Source organism: Ictalurus punctatus, chromosome 4 (genome assembly GCF_001660625.3).
Source record: "Ictalurus punctatus breed USDA103 chromosome 4, Coco_2.0, whole genome shotgun sequence".
Lineage (NCBI taxonomy): Eukaryota > Metazoa > Chordata > Actinopteri > Siluriformes > Ictaluridae > Ictalurus > Ictalurus punctatus.
In genome coordinates, this window is record NC_071284.1 from 19,312,475 (window position 1) to 19,330,821 (window position 18,347).

An 18,347-nucleotide genomic window follows, 5' to 3' on the forward strand; every position below is an offset into this window, starting at 1 on the left:
TATGTGTGTATAAGTAAGTATAACAAAAAATGAGAATGGTATTGTTGCTATGTGACAGGAAGTATGTTTTCTTTCTCAATAAAAAATATTATGGGAAAAAAATGAGTTTCTTGACAACGTGGATTTGTAGCCCTTCAACAATTCAAACCATTGACATCCCAATTTAAAAAAATTCTTACAAACTTTCAGATGTGGTAGACATGTAACAGTGAAAAGAAGGGGAAAAAACAACATCATTATGGCAGTCTTAGAAGTGAAAACAGACAAGAGTAGAAATGTTAACATTTCTAACCATTTTTTGTTTAGATTTTTTTTTCTAATCTTCAACTTTCAGGTTTGGGTTAGCCTGTGCCCATGATAGCCTCAGGTTCCTGTTCTTGGCTGACAGGAGTAGAACCCAATGTGGTCTTCTGTTGTTGTAGCCAATCTACCTCATTTTTCGATGTTTTGTGCAATGCTTTTCTGCTCACGATAGTTGTAAAGAGTGTTTATTTTTAAGTTAATATATCCTTCTTGGCAGCTCAAACCAATCTGGCATCTTCCTTTGACCTCTCTTATCAACTGTCACTCCCTCAATGTTTTTGTTTTCTGCACCTTCGTGTGTCAACTCTAGAGACTGCTGTGTGTGAAATTCCCAAGAGACCAGCAGTTTATGATACTCAAACCAGCCCTTCTGGTATGAACATCCATGCCACGAACAAAGTTACAGAGATCGCACTTTTTACCATTCTGATGGGACTGGACAGCTTGTATTCATTTAACTATAAATTCTGCATCATATCAAAGAGTGCTTGAGGATAAGATGAGGCCATCTGTATGAAAGTTGAAGTTGAACCAAAAGTGGCAAACAAATTTTTTGGCTGAATAAGTGTTGGTGTGGGTCTTCCTCATGATAATATTCTTTGCAATAAATGATCTCCTGTAAAACTGATTTGAACAATGAGTTTGGTGTTTCAAGCAAAAACCACCAAATACCACTTAAACATCGTTACATTATGATAGATAACACAGGTTACTACATCAAGCATGTTGCCAAATAACGTGTACCTTAATACCTTCTCTATGCCAAGAAAATGTAAGAAAATATGTTTCAGTGGATTTTCACCATTTGCTTTGGTTGAGAAAACATGAGATATATATATATATATATATATATATATATATATATATATATATATATATATATATATATATAGATAGATATATATATATATATATATATATAGATAGATATATATATATATATATAGATATATATATATATATATATATATATATAATACAGATTAAATGTGCCTAAGGTGCGTTTGCTTGCTAAGAAGGCATCAAGCTTAGAATGACCATTAATTTAAGGGTCATTCCATCTACAGTGGTGCAATGTAGGTTGCATGACAGTTTGTTGTGGTGTTGTTTTTCCTGTGAAGAAAAGCAGTAAGTAACTTCTGAGCTGTAGTCACAGGCTTTTATCACAGGAGAAACAACACAGCTCTGTTTGACACTGCTCATCTGTAAAATACCCAACTGAACACTGTACTTCCATATTTGGATAAAATCTATTGATGCATATCAACTGTACACCTGTACCAACATGATAGATCAGGCTGGTTCTTCAAATCTGGCCCTCAAGGTCCACTGTCCTGCAGAGTTCACCTTCAATCTCAAACACACAATTTTTACAGCAGAATGTGATGGGGCAGCCTCCCAAGCCGCTTTCCTGCCAGAGGCTGACGGGGTAGCCTCCCAAGCCGCGTTCCTCCCAAGTTGTGGTCCTACTAGAGGCAGATGGCATGGCCTCCCAAGTTCTGTTCCTGCCAGAGGCCAATGACACAGCTTCCCATGCAATGCTCATGCCAGAGGCTGACAAGATGGCATACCAAGCCCTGCTCACATCTGAAGCCTACAAAATGGCCTCACATGCCATGATCCAGTCTGATGGTCGATGACGTGACCTCCAAAGCCATGCTCATGCCAGAGACTAATGTCATTGCTTTCCACAACATGCTCAAGCCAGAGGACAACGAGACTACCTACCAAGCTCTGCTCATGCCTGAGGCAGACGAGATGGCCTCCCACGACATCCTCGACATGGTTGAGCTTTGGTAGGCGCTTCGGAGGGGGATCTGTCATGGATATTCCATTAAGCTTCAGCATTCAGCACAAGGGGATATCCATGACAGATCCCCCCAAGGGTGGGAAGCATGTACTTCTGGGTTGTCATGCTTTTGTTTTCTTTGCCACGCATGTTTTGTTTTGGTTTATGTTCTGTCTCTGCCCTTGTCTTGTGTTTGGTTGTTTTCCTTATATGTCATCATTGTCATCAGCTGTTCCCTGTTACCCCTTCTGAATAGTTAATATATTTATACCCCCATGTTTCTTTGTCTCATCCTGAAGTATATGCTCAATTGTGGTCTCTGTCATAACAAGCCTCGTTCCTTTGTTCGTTGTTCCGGTTTTAAACTCACAGCCTGTTTTTTTATTCACTTGTTTTGCCTTACCATGTTAAGTCTGTTAGCACTCACCTAACCATTGCCTATTTTTTAATCTGAACTTGCCTCTCGATTTTTGGATTTGTCTGCCTGTCTCTTTAATAAAACTTATTTTTATATACTTCATTAATATTTTAACAATGTCCACATCAATCAAAAACAACCAGTCTGTTGCACACAAGCCATGAACAAAACAAAATCAAACATATTATTATTGAGGACAAAAAAGAAAATAAAAGAAAAAAGGAGATACATATGCAGCATTTTCATAATAACACAATGGAGGAAAAACAAAAAGGAACAAGCAAACATCCAATATGCATAAACATAATATACACATACATAACATAACCAAATAAACAGGGGTACATAAATTTATACTACAATTGTTCCATTGTGCTGGAATCTTAGAACTTATGCCAAGAGACTTCAATGGTTCTTTTATTAAATGACATGAGTTTGCCCATAATATAGAATCTAAGTTTTTCTAAAGATATAAGATCCTTTATAATAGTTAGCCAATCCCTATATAATGGAGGGTTATTGCTAACCCATTTGTTCATAACGGCCTTCCTTGCCAACATCAGCAAAGGATGCACAATATCTTTATGTTCCTCAAGAGGAGGAGGCAAAATGCCAAGTAGCCACATAGAGGGTGAGGCTTGAACTGTTATGTCAAGTAACAAATGTCTGAGAGGGCTTTGCAGATTGAAAACCAAAAACGTTCTCTCTCATTACATACCCACAGACAGTGGAAAAGGGTACCAAGGGAATCTTTGCACTTCATACATTTAGGTGAAACCTGTTTGTTAAATTTGTTACATGTATATGGTGACATGCCTGATGTATTATTTTAAACTGCATTTCTCTAAATTTATTGCAGACAGAAATAGTAGCTTGAAGTTTAATAATGTTTCCCCATGAACCAGCGTCAATATCAAACCCAATGTTTTTTCTAAAAGATTTTTGAAGATCAGTAAACTTATTCTGCTTATAGTCATATAACATTGAGTAGAATTTAGATATAAACTTTTGGGTGTCTGTAATACAAAGGAAAAATTAGTCATAATTTCCAATGAAGAGTCCACCATTTTAATTACTAACATAGTGTCTAACTTGTAAATATTTATTTAAATATTTTTGCACGATATGGAAATGGGATTTAAGCTTATTCAAAGTCATGAATTCACCTTTGTAAAAGAGATCATATATATGTTTTACCGGCTTGTTGCCATGAAAAACAATATGATCCCACTTTAGTACACAAACCAGGATTATCTACCAAAGAGGAAAGAATAGATAAGGGTTGTTTAAAATTAAAAAACCTTTTAATAGCAGACCAAACTTGTTGAAACCATAAGAGAAAAAATTCTTCAATTCAAAAGGAATTGAAGACTTTCCATCTAAAAAATTAACTAATTCAGAGGTTCTACATAATTCCATTTCTATTTCAACCCAAAAAGAATCTGGCGGTTTATGAATCCAGCCCATAATTATTCTTGCTTGTATTGCCCAGGAAAAAAATTAAAATTAGACAATGCCCATCCACCCTTACCTGTTGGTTGCCGTAAAACATCCAACTTAATCTTAGGCTTCCTACCTGCCCATATAAATCTGGATATAAATTCATTTATTACTTTAAGATCATTTGAAGACAGTTGAAGAAAGGACATACAAAGAAGGTATCAAATTCTAGGTAGATTAATCCATCCATCCTCTATACCGCTTATCCTTTTCAGGGTCACGGGGAACCTGGAGCCTATCCCATGGAGTATCCAGCGGGGTACACCCTGGACAGGGTGCCAATCCATCGCAGGGCACAATCACATACAGACCCACACACCCATTCATACACTATGGACACTTTAGACATGCCAATCAGCCTACCATGCATGTCTTTGGACTGGGGGAGGAAACCGCAGGGAGAACATGCAAACTCTGCACACACAGGGCCACGGTGGGAATTAAACCCCCGACCCTGGAGGTGTGAGGCGAACATGCTAACCACTAAGCATTTTTAATTAAATTTATCCTTCCTAAAAAGAGACAGGGAGAGCAGACCAACATATCGAGTCATTCTTAACCTGTGCTATCAATGGTTTTATATTTAATGAATATAATAATGAAAGCCTGGGTGGTATACGTATGCCCATGTATGTTAGGCCTTGGGGTACCCATCTAAAATGGTCTATATAAAAAGGCTTGGATTTACTATGTGTCCCCATTGACATGATTTCAGATTCATGAAAATTTACTTTATAGCCAGAGACTGACCCAAACTGTTCAATACATTTAATAATTTCTGACAAAGCAATTTCAGGCTGTCTAATAGTGAGAATAACATCATCTGCATAAAACATTATTTTTTACTGTTTTACCCCCCCAAATGTACACCATGATTTTTTTTCATTCTGTCATACATGTATTGCTAGGGGCTCTATTGCAATTGCAAACAATAGAGGTGAGAGTGGGCAACCTTGACATGTTCCACGGTGAAGATCAAATGAGGCACAAATGTCATTAGTTATTATAGAGGCTTTAGGATTAGTATACAACAAACTGATCCACTTAGAGAAGTTATTTCCAAAGCCACATTTTTTCATGACCTCAAATAGGTAACCCCACTCCACCCTATCGAATGCTTTCTCTGCATCGATTGATACTAGAAGCCCTCAGTCTAAAGTCTTTTCAAGATAGTTCATAATATGAAATAGACAGAGAGTATTATAGTAAGACTGACGACCTTTAATGAAGCCTAAATTCAGCATAAATTATACTGGGAATAACTGGTTCTAATTGTTTTGCTAAAATTTTTGCCAATATTTTTTATCAACATTTAATAAGCTTATAGGCCTGTATGATCCACATTGTTCAGGTCTTTTCACTTTTTAAAAATAAGTGAAATTACTGCTGTATTCATAACATCAGAAACAGAAGATTCCTCACATGCTTTAGTTAAGGCCTTCAAAATATAACCGTTAAACTTATCCTGAAATATCTGAAAACATTCAACTGGATAACCATCAGTACCCGGGGATTTCCCCAGCTGTAAAGAGGAAATAGCTGACTTAACTTCTAGCAAAGAGAGAGGCGCTTCTAATAAATCATGTTGTCTGGTAGTTATACTTGGGATTGTTAAATTTTAGACTATGTGGTTTATCTTCAAAAAAATACAGTGCAAGATAGAACTGTCTAAAAAATATTGTTCATTTCTTTATCATCAATACATCTTCTCCCCTCTATATCTCTAACAGCTGAAATATTTTTTTTGCCTGGTCTATTCTTTAAGTTTTTCCAACAAACAATTTGGTTTATTTTCCAACGCAAACAAGCGCTATCTAGCAAAAAGAACATATCTCTCAGCCTGTGGTGTCATTAGGTTATTTAATAATGTTCTAAAATACTTTAATTGAGTCAGTATATCTTCTGATTTCAGGATATAATACTGCCTTTGTAAATTAGATATTTGCTTCTCTAATTCAAATTGTTTAGCTATTTTTTCCTTGTTCTTTTTTTCATTTATCATGTCTATGATATATGCTTTGTAGGCATCCCATAGCACAATAGAATCTGTCTCTTCTAAATCATTAGAAAGAAAATAACTGTCTGTTTGCTCTCTCAGACATTCAACAAACTGCTCATCCGTCATATAATAAGGATTCGATTTCAAAAATCGACAGGCCTTTGAGCTATCCGCGAGGCGTATAGAGATAGTGACCGGGCATGGTCAGAGATGGTAATGGGACCAACGTTTGCTTGTCTGACCAAATGAGCCATATAACATGAAATAAATATATAATAAATACAGGAAGTGGTCTGATGGGGATGTGAAAAAGTAAACTCTTTAGAGGTTGGGTTGTAAAATCTCCATATATCAAAAAGATTCTGTTCATGACAATCCTTACATATTAAACTAGAAACTTGTGGGGCAAGAATAACTGAAGGAGATTTATCCATAGTAGGGTTAAGAAAGCAATTCAAATCACTACCCAAAATGACATTATTACAATCTAAGCTTGCCAATCTACTAAATACTTGTACAAAAAAAATTCTCATTATGATTATTCGGGCCATATATACATCCAATAACAATTTCTTTACCATAGAATAGACCCTTTATTAAGATAACTCGACCTTTTTCATCAGAATATTGTGTAATTAATGTAAACAGGAGGTTTTTAAATTTAATAATATACAGACAACACATCTTTTTGTTGAAAAAAAGAATAGATTTGCCCAACCCAGTCGCTGCAGAGCTTTTGATGTTCTTATTATTTAGGTGAGTCTCTTGTAACAAGGAAATTTGAATCTTATCCCTCTTCAATATACAGTAGGGCTGCACGATATGGCCAAAATGTATATCACGATATATTTCTTAATTTCAGTCGATATGATATAATTGCGATATCGATATGAACAATATAAATCCTCAGAAAAACTGCCAAGGACGCCCACAACAGATGTCTGTACCTTCAAACTTCTGTAAACTTCTCCTCCTATAAAACTATATAATAATTTAGAAATAAAAATGGCATAAATAAATGAACGTTCACCTTTTATTTGAATTTAACCTTCATACAAACAAGAAATGTGAAATCACCATCAAATAAACATAAAACGCTCACCTTTGTCAATATTAATATCTTTCACTTTAAACTACAACATAGGCTGATTATTTTATTCTTATAGACTGAAATTAAAGTGCTTCAGCCAGGATAAAAAAAAATATGAGAAATGCTCAGAGTTGCTGAAGAAAACAGAAAGTGTGAGCAATAACAACTACACATGTTGCTGGGGCAGGGACATTGTTGGGGGTTGATGACACCCTATGACAGGCTCTAGAGGTTTCTGGCAAGAAATACAAGCTGGTCTACATTATCTGGCTTCAAAGATGCCCTTTTACATGTGACAATATTGCCACCTGTACTAAAAACCCTCTCAGAGTGGGAGCTTGTGGCTTGAATACACAAGTAATGTTTTGCCAGTTGGCTTACTCTGGGGAAGTTCTTATGAGAGACGTTCCACCAATCCAGAGGATTTGAGTCATTGTCAGCATCTGGAGACAGAAGGTAGTTGCTGAGCTCCCTCTCAACTGCCTGCTGTACACTCAAGCCTTCTGTGTTGGTACTGGTGGACCTGTTTGAAAAAAAGCTAGCCAGAGACCGCTTTGTGACCGGCTGGTGTCACTGCTGCAGAAGCTTCTCCCATGGCTTCTTCTCTGGACTCCTCTTCCCTTACCACAACAGCTCTCTCTCCCTTCAGCATCTCCAACACAACTTTCTCTTTGATGTATTCTCTCTTCTCCTCCTGAGTGTACTGAAGCTTGAATCTTGGGTCAACGAGGCATGCCATGTCAAGTAGATCATCCGTGGCTGGGTCATCATACTTTTCATTCAGGTATCCCATCACTGTTGTCTTTATGGTCCTGGTGAGGTCTGTGTCATCCTCTGCTTCCTTCAAGATGGAGGTGTTGAAGAGATGCATCACTGGTTTTAGGAATGACACACTGACATAGGACTCACCGGACAAGGCATCGGTGAATTCAAGGAGCGGGCTTAGAGCGGCATCTATAGACTCTAAAACGTCCACATCTTGCCAAGTAGGAACTAGCGACCTGGTCTTCTTGTCTTTTGAGAGGACCTCTGTGATGGCCCTTTTCTGCTCCAGAACCCGCCTCACCATTTGTTGATGGGAGCCCCATCTTGTTGGAGTTTCACTGATGAGCTTGTGCTGTGGCAAGTGATACTCCTCCTGAGCAGCTGCAAGGTCCCGTTTCTTCTTCCAGGAGTAGGAGAAGGCAGCCACCACCTTTTTACAGACCCCAACTGCTCTGTCCACTCGCTTGTCTTGGTGAACTTTCTCTGTACACAGAGAGAGAAAAAAATATTGCAATATATAGTTCTCATTTGTATTTTAACTACAAAATTTGATTTATTTATATTATTCTTACAGCAAAATCACAATTCTTCTGCTTATGTACATTTTGTTGTTTTTATTTCACACCTGATTTGGCGAAGTAAACATCTGTTTCCATGCCAGTAAAACACCTTTGAATCTTATTAATATAACTGCTGTACGTATAAATCCATACAAATATGTATGTCTTACTTAAAGAATAAATGAATAGCCTATTCAGTCACTTAAACTGGGGGAATGAAATCACATGAAATCATAGCCTACACAACACAGAGCACCTCAACTCAAGTGTTTTAATTATCAAATCAAATGCACATTATAACACATGCTCAATGAACTTCTTATGACATGGCATGCAAAAACCACATAGCAAGCATAAAATTGTGTGAACACAAACATACTATAAACAAATATAGAGAATATAAAAATAGCTATCAAAAACATACAAGCACTGATAAGCTACATTTAGGTTAGGCCTATTTTGTGTTAAGCATATCGCCTATTTGTTACTGCAATGATTGTAGTAATATATCCTCATGCCATAAGCAAAATAACTTAACATAATACTCAAATGTATATTAACTGTGTATAACTTACCAATAGCGGAGTTCAGTCGGTGCCCGAAGCATTGTAGCCTTGTCCATCTGTTCAACTCAGTGGCTTTGATGATATTGGTCCCGCTATCTGTGGTGATGCAGACCTGGCGCTCCTCGCCGAGTCCCCAGGAGGCGAGCGCGTCTGTAAGTCCGGCTGCAATTGCTTCGCCCGTGTGATCCTCGGGAAAGTAAACCGTCTGGAGGCATAAGCTGACAAGCTTCCAATCTTGGTCAATAAAGTGGACCGTCAGGCTCAAGTATGGTTCCGAGGTTCAGCTTGACCACAGGTCAGCTGTGGTCACAAAATATGACCCTGACTTCAGTTGCTCCTGCACCCTTTCCCTAACTTCACCGTAAAGTGTAGGTATAGCTGTGCGGGAAAAATATTTCCGGCCAGGGAGCTCGTATCTGGGGTCGATGACGGACATCATTTTCCTGAAGCCCACATTTTCTACCGTACTAAACGGCATCATGTCCTTAGCCAAAAAGTTTGTGACAGCCTTAGTAATGTCTTTATAACGTTTAGACTCTTTGTCATGAGTCATGAATGCAGCGATCCGCGTTTGCTGCATCGGTTTCTCTTTTGACACAGCTGGTGATGGGGATGTGGGTCGCGGTGATATTTCAGAGACAGGTTGGCTTAAACCTTTATGATGCCTCATCTTCTGACTCTCAGAATATTCTATCGGGTGGAACTGCTTCAGATGGTGGAATAGATTTGATGTGTTCCCGCTGCTAGTCGGCACCACTCTCCGACACATTTTGCAGCGCACTGAAACCTGAAGTTTATCAGAGCTTAGATAGCCAAACCACTTCCATACCACTGAATTAGTCTTTCCTCTCTTATCGACTATTTCGTCTGCTTTCTCTTCACTTGTAGAAGCTCACTCAGTCGCATTTGTATTGCGGTCGGGGTACTCATTTTATAGCTAAAACTTACCGTGTTGGAGCTTAGCTTAACACTGCCGAGCACTGGCTGCGTGCCTGTGGTTTACGTCATCGCGCACGTAGCTAATTGTGTTCTGCTCATTCTCCTCGGCTTGAATACAACAAACTGACTCCTGCGCCCTGAACGTCAGTCAGTGACAAATGTTTTAATGTATATCGAAATATCGGAAATGTGTTTAAAAATCATATCACCGTTATTGAAAAAATTTATATCGCGATATATATTGATATTGAATTATTGTCCAGGCCTAATATACAGTATCTCACAAAAGTGAGTACACCCCTCACATTTTTGTAAATATTTGATTATATCTTTTAATGTGACAACACTGAAGAAATGACACTTTGCTACAATGTAAAGTAGTGAGTGTACAGCTTGTGTAACAGTGTAAATTTGCTGTCCCCTCAGAATAACTCAACAAACAGCCATTAATGTCTAAACTGCTGGCAACAAAAGTGAGTACACCCCTAAGTGAAAATGTCCAAATTGGGCCAAAAGTGTCAATATTTTGTGTGGCCACCATTATTTTCCAGCTCTGCCTTAACCCTCTTGGGCATGGAGGTCACCAGAGCTTCACAGGTTGCCACTGGAGTCCTCTTCCACTCCTCCATGACAACATCACAGAGCTGGTGCATGTTAGAGACCTTTTGCTCCTCCACCTTCCGTTTGAGGATGCCCCACAGATGCTCAATAGGATTTAGGTGTGGAGACATGCTTGGCCAGTGCCTCACCTTCACCCTCAGCTTCTTTCGCAAGGCAGTGGTCATCTTGGAGGTGTGTTTGGGGTCGTTATCATGCTGGAATACTGCATACTTTGCTTCACTATGTCCCAGTACATGTTGGCATTCATGGTTCCCTCAATGAACTGTAGCTCCCCAGTGCCGGCAGCACTCATACAGCCCTATACCATGACACTCCCACCACCATGCTTGACTGTAGGCAAGACACACTTGTCTTTGTACTCCTCACCTGGTTGCCGCCACACACGCTTGACACCATCTGAACCAAATAAGTTTATCTTGGTCTCATCAGACCACAGGACATGGTTACAGTAATCCATGCCCTTAGTCTGCTTGTCTTCAGCAAACTGTTTGCGGGCTTTCTTGTGCATCATCTTTAGAAGAGGCTTCCTTCTGGGATGACAGCCATGCAGACCAATTTGATGCAGTGTGCTGCATATGGTCTGAGCACTGACAGGCTGACCCACCCACCCCTTCAACCTCCGCAGCAATGCTGGCAGGACTCATACGTCTATTTCCCAAAGACAACCTCTGGATATGACGCTGAGCACGTACACTCAACTTTTTTGGTCGACCATGGCCTGTTCTGAGTGGAACCTGTCCTGTTAAACCGCTGTATGGTCTTGGCCACCGTGCTGCAGCTCAGTGTCAGGGTCTTGGCAATCTTCTTATAGCCTAGGCCATCTTTATGTAGAGCAACAATTCTTTTTTTCAGATCCTTAGAGAGTTCTTTGCCATGAGGTGCCATGTTGAACTTCCAGTGACCAGTATGAGGGAGTGTGAGAGCGATGACACCAAATTTAACACACCTGCTCTCCATTCACACCTGAGATCTTGTAACACTAAGAAGTGACATGACACCGGGGAGGGAAAATGGCTAATTGGGCCCAATTTGGACATTTTCACTTAGGGGTGTACTCGCTTTTGCTGCCATCGGTTTAGACATTAATGGCTGTTTGTTGAGTTATTTTGAGGGGACAGCAAATTTATACTGTTACACAAGCTGTACACTCACTACTTTACAATGTAGCAAAGTTTAATTTCTTCAGTGTTGTCACATGAAAAGATATAATCAAATATTTACAAAAATGTGAGGGGTGTACTCATTTTTGTGAGATACTGTATGTAAGATTTTCTTTCTTTTAATCACATTATTTATCCCTTTAAGATTCCAGTCGCATACCTTCATATATAAACTATTTTGCATATCTGTAGATACTTTCTAATACCTCGTTACAAATGTTACAAAAATCAACTCTCCCTTTAAAATAAAATAAATCACAAGAAAGTATTCTCCACATGTAGTTCATCCATAAACAAAATATCAGATTATTTCCATAGTGCTGTAAGAACTGGCATCCTGCATAGCTAAGAACAAAGCATGAACATGTACTACAAACAAAACAAGAAAATAGGTAAATAAGTAAAAAGTATAAGATGCATTTTGAAGACTCTCACATCTATGACAGAGAACCCAATGAAAGTAAAATAAGTAAAGTATCATTATGTAGAGAGATGAACCAAAAGTTTAAATAAAGCTTTTTACTGCAATTGCATCCATCTCAACCTGTCTGCATTATGTGACACTATGAAACTGCATTCATAATGGGGTACAGCTAGACTAGACGCAACCAGGTCTGATTACTGCAAACTCTGTTCAATCAAATAAACACTTAAATAGAACTTTTTCAACAGCATGAAGTTGGTTAAAAGGTCTTACACAGTCGCACACTATGCCAAAGTTGAAAGAAGTTCCAGAAATTATAAGGAACAAGTTGATTGAAATACATTAGTCTGGGAAGGGTTACAAATCTATTTCAAAGGCTCTGGGAAAAATGGAAAAACTCGGCATGGAAAAACAGTAGTGAACCTTCACAGAAGTGGCCGACCTTACAGAATTCCTCCAAGAGCACAGCAACGACTCATCCAGGAAGTAAAAAAAAAAAGCCAAAGAGAACATCAAAGGAATTACATGCCTTTCTTGCATCAATAAAGGTCACTGTTCATGACTCCACTATCAGAAAGACACTGGGGAAAAATGGCATCCATGGAAGCACGGAGAGGCAAAAACCACTGCTAACAGAGAAGAACATAAAAGTTCATCTGAATTTTGCTAAAACACACCTTGATGATCCTTAAACCTTTTGGGAGAATGTGGACTGATGAGTTGAAAGTGGAACTGATCTCCAGTTAATGGAAGCTTTTGATTGCAGTTATTGCTGCTAAAGTTGGCACAAACAGATTTTAAACTTAAGGGGACAATTAGTTTTTTATATGCGTGATAGGTGTTGGATTTTTTTTGTTGTCGTTGTTTCAATGAATAAGCAAATAAAAACTGTATAGTGTGTTTACTCAGGTTGCCTTTGTTTTATGTTGTATTTCCTTTGAAGATCTATAACTATTTAATATGAGATGTATACAAAAACAGAAGAAATCAGGATGGCGGAAAATACTTTTTCACAACACTGTAGCTGCTATAACATACTGTAAGTGATGCCAAAGTAAGCCGGAGGGTTGTGGACACCTGACCATCACACCCATAGGAGCTTTCTGAATATCCCATTCGAGATTTCCTTCCCACCTTTTCTGTTATAATAACCTCCATTCTTCTGGGAAGGCTTTCCACTAGATTTTGAAATGTGGCAATGATGCCAGGACAGGAGGCCTGGGGAGCAGTTGGCATTCGAGTTCATCCCATAGGAGTTTAGTGTGGTTGAGTTCAAAGCTTTGTATAGGCCACTCGAGTTCTTCCACACCAACCTCAGCAAACCATGTCTTTATGGACTGTCATGCTGGAACATGTTTCAAATACAACCCTTAGTCAAATCATTTTTCTTTTAACTGAGTTTTGAGAATGTAATCAACACACATTCTCAAAACTCAGTTAAAAGAAAAATGATTTGACTATCAATCATGTGTGTTGTTTAAAATGCCAGCAACCCCATTGTAAAACACCTTCCCACCTCCATGCTAAAATTAGTCTGAGTGTTCTCATATACTGATCAACTGAAAGCATTTATCATCATGTTTCTGTACAGAGATGCAACATACACAAGAGCTGGCAAACCATCCCATGCAGAGCACCACATTTGCCCTTAAAAGTGAAGTATTTATTTGATCTGGTTGACAAGGAACACAATAAAGACCACAGATCTATTAAAGGGATTATTATTATTATTATTTTTACAAGAAAAGAGGAATTTGACTGGATGGTTCTAAGATGCAAATGCTTTTATGAAGTTGCAAAATGATGCAAACGTTTCTTTATCTAAAAAAAAGATCCACTCAGTTACTAAGAATATCAGTGAAATATGTTGCTTTTGAGAAATATGGAAAATTTAGTTGTGTCATGTGAAGGGATTTTTTATTTGTTTACCACTGTATGTCCATTACCTGTTATTGCACTTCAAATTAACCTTACCTCAGATTTTAAGCGCTCAATTTCAATCTCCCCATCTTCTATCTGTTGTCGAAGTTGCTTTGCAACTGTTTTCTCTGTCTCCACGATTTGAAGCAGATGGAGATACTTCTGCATTAAAGTCTCATGCTCTGTGGCCAGGTTTCTGTAGCTGAATGTGCAAACAAACAGTATCATAATATAAACTATCACATTATGGGTCCATCATTACACATAATCATAACACTACACAGGTTGTCTGGACATACTGTGAATTCACTATTTTCACAATTTATCAGAAATGTTGCGACAATGTTTTTTTCCTCAGCACCCAGCATCCTGTGAAACTGCCATGTGTTACTCTAGAAATAATCTGTATAAGTATTTTTCTAGTTTATATTCGAGAATGAAGCCTGTGTAGGTCTCAGAACAACCCTGCAACCATTCTATACACACTGCTCCTGCATTTAAAGAAGCTTTGCATATTTGGAAGAAAACAATTACTATACATCAAGTGGACAAGACATGCAATCAGTACAGAATCAGTGCATCACACTGCCATGAAGTAAGACACTAAACCATGAAGTAAGACACTTGGAGGATGTTCACCTGGCCTTTTTACTTTGTAGCAAATAAACAAATTACATATATGACACAAAACAATTTTTGTTTAATAGCTGAACATTCTGGCTTCGTGAAACATACCTCAAACAAGTTAAATTACAGTCCGATCTCAATCCGCCTGAAAATTTATGGTGGAAATATAAAAAAAAAAATGGTCCATAACAATGCTATTCAAGAATGTCAGAACCAGCTTGATGGATCATTGTGATGATTTTTTTTTTTTTATGATTCCATAATTTTTTCCTCGTTTTAATCTGGAAAACAATATGGTATTAATTAAAATAATTTAATTTAATTTGTGTGAGGTATGTTTCATGAAGCCAGATTGTTCAGATATTAAACAAAAATTGTTTTGTATCATATCTGTGATTTGTTTATTTGCTACAAAGTAAAAAATCTGTGTGAGCATCCTCCAAATGTGGTGATTCATAATTTTTGCCTGGGGTTGTAGTACCTACTTAACTACCATTATTCAATGGGCTGGTCAGCTGCAATATTAACACTTGCAGCAAGCATCATAATAGTTAAACACAGATTTTTTTTTCAATCAATCAATCACTCAATCAAAAAATATGAGAAAAGAAACCAATCACAACAAAATATTTTTAATTCAAACTAAACTAAGACTAAGACACAGCACAAAACGCATGAATCGTTGTACAGTGGCAAGAAAAAGTATGTGAACCTTTTGGAATTTCATGGTTTTCTGAATAAATTTGTCATAAAATGTGATCTGATCTTCATCTAAGTCAAGGGTATTGACAAATATAATGTGCTTAAAATAATAACACAAAATAAATTCTGATCCCTCATGTTTATTGAACACACTCATTCAACATTCAAAATGGCAGTGGAAAAAGTAAGTGAACCCTTACAATTAATAACTGGTTGACCCCGACTTGGCAGCAATAGTCTCTACCAGGCGCTTCCTGTAGCTGTGGATCAGACCTGCACATTGTTCAGGAGGAATTTTAGCCCATTCTTCCTGGCAGAACTGCTTTAGCTCTGTCATATTCTTTGAAATCTTATGTGTATGGCTTTCTTCAAGTCATTCCATAGCATCTCTATTGGGATGAGGTCTGGGCACTGACTTGGCCATTTCAAAAGGTGGATTTTGTTTTTCTGAACAAAAGGATCTGGTGTTTTGGGTGACTGTCCTGTCACATCACCCAACTTCTACACAGTTTCAGCTGATGTACAGGCATTCTCACATTATCCTGAAGAATTGTCTGATATACTTGGGATTTCATCTTCCCCTCAATGACTGCAAGCTGGACAGGCCCAAATCATGATGTTTCCTCCACCATACTTTATGGTTGGGATGATGTTTTCATGATGATATGCCATGACCTGTCTACGCCAGATGTAGTGCTGTGTGGTTTTTCCAAATAGTTCAATCTTAGTTTCATCAGTCCACAAAACATTTTGCCAATACCGCTGTGGGGTGTCAATGTGCTCTTTTGCAAACTTCAGGCATGTAGCAATGTTCTTTTTAGTAAGCAGTGGCTTCCTTCGTGGTGTCCTGCCATAGATACCCTGCTTGTTCAATGTTTTACGTATTGTAGACTCATGAACAGAGATGTTAGCCAGTTCCAATGATGCCTTCAAATCTTTGGCTGTTATTCCAGGTTGTTTCTTTACCTCATTGATGAGTCTTCGTTGTGCTCTTGGTGTCATTTTGAGTGAGCGCCTACTTCTTGGTAGAGTAGCAACAGTCCCAAAGTGTCTCCATTTGTAGAATGTTTGCCTAACTGTAGACTGGTGAATTTCTAAAGTCTTTGAAATCACTTTGTAACCCTTGCCAGCTTTATGTAAATCACCAATTCTTGATCATAGATCCTCTGAAAGCTCTTTTTGGTGAGGCAAGGCTCACATAAGTATGAGCTTCTTGTGCAGAGCAAACTCCAAAAATTTGAGGGGTTTTTATCAGTCAAAGTAACTGTAGTCCACACCTCCAAACTCATTTTCTTAACGAGACTCCAATTAGCTTTTTTGAGGTCATTAACTCAAGGGTTCACATACTTTTTCCACAAACACTATGAGTTTTTTTTGGTTGTTTTCAATAAAGACATAAGGGATCAGAATTTTTTGTGTGTTATTATTTTAGACACATTATATTTGTCAATACCCTTAACTTAGATGAAGCTCAGATCACATTTTATGACCAATTTATTCAGAAAACCATGAAATTCCAAAAGGTTCACATACTTTTTCTTGCCACTGTACACCTTGCATACATTGTACATTGTATACAGTTGATGAAAATCTCGCAAAGGTATGGAAACCTTAAAAAAGCTGTTTGAAAAAATCATAAGATATCAACCAGCGCTGCAGGAAGTGCATGCAAGTAATGACTTGTGGGTTGTTCCCATATGAAATCTAAAATACATGCAGAGGAAACATTACAGAAAACAATTAAATTAAAACAATCCAACATAATTGCTGGTACCTATACTTATGTTACACATACAGATTTATTACAAAATACCACAGATTTTGTCTTAAGAATGCAAAGAATAACATATGAAATAACATTGTATACATAGCCCTTATTATCTAATAGAAATTGAAGATTCATTGCAATGTCCTATTATTCATGAAATATTAAGCAATGATTAAGCATGGCCACACAAAGTGCATTATCTGAACTGTGATTTGTGCATTATGCATTGCTGAGCTAACCTCCCAGTGATGAATATATCAGCATAACCATAATAAGCCAGGCACTAAAAATAATACTGAACTGAAATTATAGATATTCCCACTAAACCCAAAATCATTTTGTCCTTAAGACAATGCTGTGATTTGATTAGTGCATGATGAACACATAGATCCCTAAGTTATCCTTAAAGAGTTATTAAAAGTTAGTTTTTAAAAATTTAGCCAAACTAATAAAAACATCCATAGATTACTAGTTACAGATCTTTATGAGACAATTTCTGGACTTTGAAGTCAAATAATGTTAATTAGAGAATGCTACTTCAGACATATTTACACACACTTGGCCCAGGCATTGTAGTCCTCAGGAGAATTTGAATCTTCAATCCAGATTCTGTAAGATCTAAACTAAAGCACAGATTTCCAGGAACAGAGTTAAAGTATTGTGGAATTAGCCTACCTGGCATGTGTTATTGCTGCTACCCATTCATCGCAGTCCTTCACATCTTCAGTGCGAAGCTCAAGAGCTTTCTGATTTTCATGGTTGAAGCTGATTGTGAAATAATACTGAAATGTATAAAAAGAAAAAGCAAGTTTTAGCAGCTCATCAGTCTGGTAAAAGTCCTATTTTCAGTATGAATTATTATTATTATTATTATTATTATTTTTATTTTTTATTTTTTACAATTTATGGTAATATTCTAATATATGGTAATATACTAGACCTAAACATGGATTCTTTGTTCTTTCACGTTAACCCTTATGTTCCAGGCAGTCTTCCATCTTTGGTGTACATTGTAAAAATAGGCCAGGCTGCTTAAAAATTATTACATTTTAAAAATATTTTTACTGTTGCATTACACTTTTTAGGCCACCCACAAGATTTACACTCCTTTTTGCAATTTAGGTTAATAAACCTCAATTACGTGTGTACAGCTGGTGCCAAGATGTCTGAACCTGGAAAGAACTGCTATCTGAAGA

The 18,347-nt window shown here is 37.6% G+C and overlaps 1 protein-coding gene across 1 annotated transcript in view; it reads right to left on the minus strand.

Moving 5' to 3' along the window:
- The window catches only part of rasgrf1 (Ras protein specific guanine nucleotide releasing factor 1), a 444,677-nt gene that overhangs the window by 377,807 nt on the left and 48,523 nt on the right, over positions 1-18,347 (minus strand). The window contains exons 2-3 of the mRNA XM_017465599.3: positions 17,827-17,933; positions 14,109-14,256 (exon numbers count right to left, since the gene is read on the minus strand). Of these exons, the coding sequence (XP_017321088.3) occupies positions 14,109-14,256; positions 17,827-17,933 (255 nt within the window). The remainder of the gene's footprint in view (positions 1-14,108; positions 14,257-17,826; positions 17,934-18,347) is intronic.